Here is a 4352-nt window from a genome sequence, read left to right as displayed (position 1 = left end):
CTGCAAATTAACATTCCTTTTACTGAAGCTTTAGAGCAGATGCCTACATATGCTAAATTCATAAGGAATTATTGACAAAGAAAAGAAAATTCAATGACCAGGAGATAGTTGAATTGGAAGCTGAATGCAGTGCTATAATTCAAAAATCATTACCACAGAAATCTAGAGATCCTGGGAGTTTCACTTTGCCACTACCATAGGAAATCTCACTGTTGGAAAGGCATTATTGGATCTTGGAGCTAGTATTAATTTGATGCCTTTATCAATGTTGAAGAAAATTGGAGATGTAGAAGTGAGACCAACAAGAATGACTTTGCAGTTGGCTGATAGATCAATCAAATATCCACATGGAATAGTTGAAGATTTGTTGGTAAAGGTGGATAAATTTCTTTTAGTAGATTTTGTTGTTATGGATATTGAAGAAGATGCTGAAGTACCTTTGATATTGGGAAGACCATTTATGAAAACTGCCAAAGTTATAATTGATGTAGACAAAGGAAAATTAAAGGTTTGTGTTCAAGATGAAGAAGTAAGCTTCAATGTTTTTGAAGCAATGAAGTATTCAAATGATCAAAAAGAGTGTTTCAGAGTGGATGTGATTGATGATATTTGTTTTGAAACTCAAAAAAATGTTTAACAGTTGAACCTTTAATGAAAGTTATCATGGTAGTATTGAAGACATAGATGAAGGGGAAAGAAAAGAAATACAGACTATGTTGAAGAGTTAGATAAGGCTAAAGAGATTCTGATGCTAGTCAAAAGCAAGATCTAATCAAAGAAGAAATTTCTCAACCTCAGAAGATAGAATTGAAACCAACTCAATATGTTTTTCTGGCAAAAATGGGGAGAAACTAGTCATTATCAGCAACTCTCTAACAGCAGAAGAAGAAGAGGAAGTAGTGAAAGTGTTAAAGTCAAATAAAGGAGCAATAGGATGGACTCTATCTGATTTGAAAGGCATAAGTCCTTCTTATTGTATGCACAAAATTCACATGGAACAAGACTTCAAACTATAGCTCAACCTCAAAGACGCTAAATCCTACTATGAAGGAAGTAGTAAAGAAAGAAGTTCAGAAGCTGTTGGAAGCAGGGATGATTTATCCTATATCAGATAGTCTAGTCAGTCCTGGCAAGTAGTTTCCAAAGAAAGGTGCATGACAGTAATTCATAATGATAAAAATGAGTTAATTTCAACAAGAACAGTCACAGGTTGGAGGATGTGTATTGATTATAGAAAACTCAATCAAGCCACAAGAAAAGATCATTTCCCATTACCCTTCATGGATCAAATGCTGGAAAGATTGGCAGGCAAAGCTTATGACTGCTTTTTGGGTGGTTATTCAGGTTATAATTAAATTGTTGTAAATCCAGAAGATCAAGAAAAGACTGCTTTCACTTGTCCTTTTGGTATTTTTGCATATAGAAAAATGCCATTTGGATGTGTAATGCTCCAGCAACTTTTCAAAGATGCATGTTTGCTATTTTTGCAGATCTTTTAGAAAAGGGAATTGAAGTTTTCATGGATGATTTTTCTGTTTATGGAACTACTTTTAGTTCTTGTTTGAAGAATTTAGATACCGTACTAAAACGGTGTGTGGAGACCAATCTTGTTCTCAATTGGGAAAAATGTCACTTTATGGTGAGAGAAGGTATAGTTTTAGGACACAAAATCTCTAGCAAAGGGATTGAGGTAGATAGAGCCAAAGTTGAAGTTATTGAAAAACTACCTCCACCAGTCAACATCAAAGGAATCAGAAGTTTTTTGGGCATGTGGTTTTTACAGGAGATTCATCAAGGATTTTTCAAAGATTGCAAAACCTCTCTGCAATTTACTGAATAAGGACACTGCATTTAATTTTGATGAAAATTGTTTTATTGCTTTTAAGAATTTAAAAGAAAAACTCATTTCTGCACCCATAATCACTGCACCTAATTGGCTTTATCATTTTGAACTTATGTGTGATGCTAGTGATTATGCAGTAGGAGCAGTATTGGGGCAAAGAAAAGAGAATTTTTTTCATGTGATACACTATGCAAGTAAAGTCTTAAATGATGCTCAAAGTAATTATACAACTACTGAAAAAGAATTGCTTGCTATAGTGTATGCACTTGAAAAATTTAGATCTTACCTTATTGGTTCTAAAGTGATTGTTTTTACTGACCATGCTCAATTAGGTACTTGTTGACAAAATCAGATTCCAAGTCAAGATTAATAAGATGGATTCTTCTACTACAGGAATTTGATTTAGAAATAAAGGATAAAAGGGCAGTGAAAACAATGTGGCAGATCACCTATCAAGACTTGCAAAGAGGAAGTAACTGCACTTGAATCAGAAGTGATAGATGAGTTTCCTGATGAAAAACTCCTTGCAATTCAAGAAAGGCCATGGTTTGCAGATTTGGCAAATTTTAAAGCTGCAGGGTAGTTCCTGAAGATTTTGGATGGCATCAAAAGAAAAAGTTTTTCAAAGATGTTAATCACTATGTATGGGATGATCCTTATCTATTCAAAATTGGTGCAGATAATTTGATAAGGCGATGTGTTACAAGAAATGAAGCTAAAAATATTTATGGCATTGTCACAATTCACCATATGGAGGTCATTTCAATGGACAAAGGACAGCAGCTAAAGTGTTACAATCTGGATTTTATTGGCCAACTCTGTTCAAAGATGCACATGAACATGTTCAGAAGTGTGATAGTTGTCAAAGAACTGGAGCTATTACAAGAAGGCATGAAATGCCATTGCAGAACATTCAAGAAATTGAAATATTTGATTGTTGGGGAATTGATTTTATAGGACCACTGCCATCATCATTCTCAAATGAATATATCTTACTAGCAGTTGAGTATGTCTCTAGATGGGTGGAAGCAGCTGCAACTCAGAAAGCTGATGCCAAAACTGTAATCAAATTTCTCAAAGAAATATTTTCACCAGGTTTGGTACTCCTAGAGTTTTGATAAGTGATGGAGGTTCACATTTTTGTAATGCTCAACTTCAAAAGGTTTAGAACATTATGGAGTTAGGCATAAAGTAGCAACAGCCTACCATCCTCAAACTAATGGTCAGGCAGAGGTTTCTAACAGGGAAATTAAGAAGATTTTGGAAAAAACAGTATCTTCTTCCAGAAAGGATTGGTCTAACAAGCTTGAGGAAGCTCTCTGGGCTTATAAACAGCATTTAAGACACCTACATCTCTGTCTCCATTCCAATTGATTTATGGTAAAGCATGTCATCTTCCGTAGAACTGGAACACAAAGCATACTGGGCAATCAAGTTTCTAAACTTTGATCCTAAAGTTGCTGGAGAGAAGAGAAAAGTGCAACTTCATGAACTTGAAGAAATGAGATTCAATGCTTACCAATCTTCAAAACTTTATAAAGACCGAATCAAATTTTACCATGACAGAAAATTTTTGAAAAAACTTTTGAACCAGGTCAATTGGTGTTGTTATTTAATTCCAGGTTGAGGCTTTTCCCTGGAAAACTCAAATCAAAATGGTCAGGACCATTCCAAGTCAAACAAGTAAAACCATATGGAGCAGTGGAATTGGAAGATCCTGTCTCAAAAAGAAATTGGGTGGTCAATGGACAAAGATTGAAGCATTATTTTGGTGGTGAAGTTGAAAGGCACACCACTATGATCCACTTCATGATCCTTAAGTAAATCAGGCGTCAAGCTATATGACGTTAAACGAGCGCTTGCTGGGAGGCAACCTAGTGTTTTGTTTTGAAATGTGTCTTTAATTTTTTTTGATTTAGTAGTATTTTTAATATTTGATGTCTTTAAAACCAGTTTGATATGTGAAATGGTCATGTAGGTTTGAAATGTTTGGTGAAATGAATGATGGAAGAAAGCTTAGAAAGGTTTGAAACTTTTGGCAAAGACAAAATGAAAATTTTCAAAAAAATTTCATTGCATGGTAATTTTAGCTTAAGCTAGAACTTTTAGCCTAAGCTAGATGCAGAAAAAAAGAAATTTTGTTTGCAACTTTCGCTTGCTAAAAGAGCTAGCTTGAGCTAGCAAATCTGTTGCTCTCTGCCAAATTTTAGCCTGAGCTAAAATGGGCTAGCTTGAGCTAGAAAACTCTGTTGCTCTCTGCCAAATTTAGCCTGAGCTAAAATGAGCTAGCTTGAGCTAGAGTAAATTTGTTGCTCTCTGCCAAACTTTAGCCTAAGCTAAAATGAGCTAGCTTGAGCTAAAGCAAATCTGTTGCTCTCTGCCAAATTTTAGCCTGAGCTAAAAAGAGCTAGCTTGAGCTAGAAAACTTTGTTGTTCTCTGCCAAACTTTAGCTTAAGCTAAAACGAGCTAGCTTGAGCTAGAGCAAATTTGTTGCTCTCTGCCCAATTT

The 4352-nt window shown here is 35.0% G+C and overlaps 1 protein-coding gene across 1 annotated transcript; it reads left to right on the top strand.

The window, feature by feature from the left end:
* Positions 1–1044: 1044 nt before the first annotated feature.
* On the top strand, positions 1045–3667 carry LOC137838320 (uncharacterized). Its single transcript, XM_068647569.1, has 8 exons — positions 1045–1119; positions 1204–1344; positions 1424–1590; positions 1784–2175; positions 2523–2732; positions 2801–2938; positions 3006–3138; positions 3466–3667. Exons 1-8 carry the CDS (start codon positions 1045–1047, stop codon positions 3665–3667), a joined length of 1458 nt encoding a protein of 485 aa, XP_068503670.1.
* The last annotated feature ends 685 nt before the right edge of the window (positions 3668–4352 follow it).

The sequence above is a fragment of the Phaseolus vulgaris genome, chromosome 4 (genome assembly GCF_000499845.2).
Source record: "Phaseolus vulgaris cultivar G19833 chromosome 4, P. vulgaris v2.0, whole genome shotgun sequence".
In the NCBI taxonomy this organism is placed as follows: Eukaryota; Viridiplantae; Streptophyta; class Magnoliopsida; order Fabales; family Fabaceae; genus Phaseolus; species Phaseolus vulgaris.
The sequence above is the reverse complement of the archived record's forward strand: the minus strand, read 5'-3'. Positions and strand labels throughout refer to the sequence as shown.

What these genes read in the sequence shown, in the direction of transcription:
- LOC137838320 (XM_068647569.1), top strand. Translation starts at nt 1,045, where the DNA reads ATGAAGGAAGTAGTAAAGAAAGAAGTTCAGAAGCTGTTGGAAGCAGGG. An exon ending in ACTGGAGCTATTACAAGAAG is followed by an intron (nt 2,733 to 2,800) that starts GCATGAAATGCC and finishes TTGATTTTATAG; the next exon opens with GACCACTGCCATCATCATTC. An exon ending in TCTTCTTCCAGAAAGGATTG is followed by an intron (nt 3,139 to 3,465) that starts GTCTAACAAGCT and finishes ATTTAATTCCAG; the next exon opens with GTTGAGGCTTTTCCCTGGAA.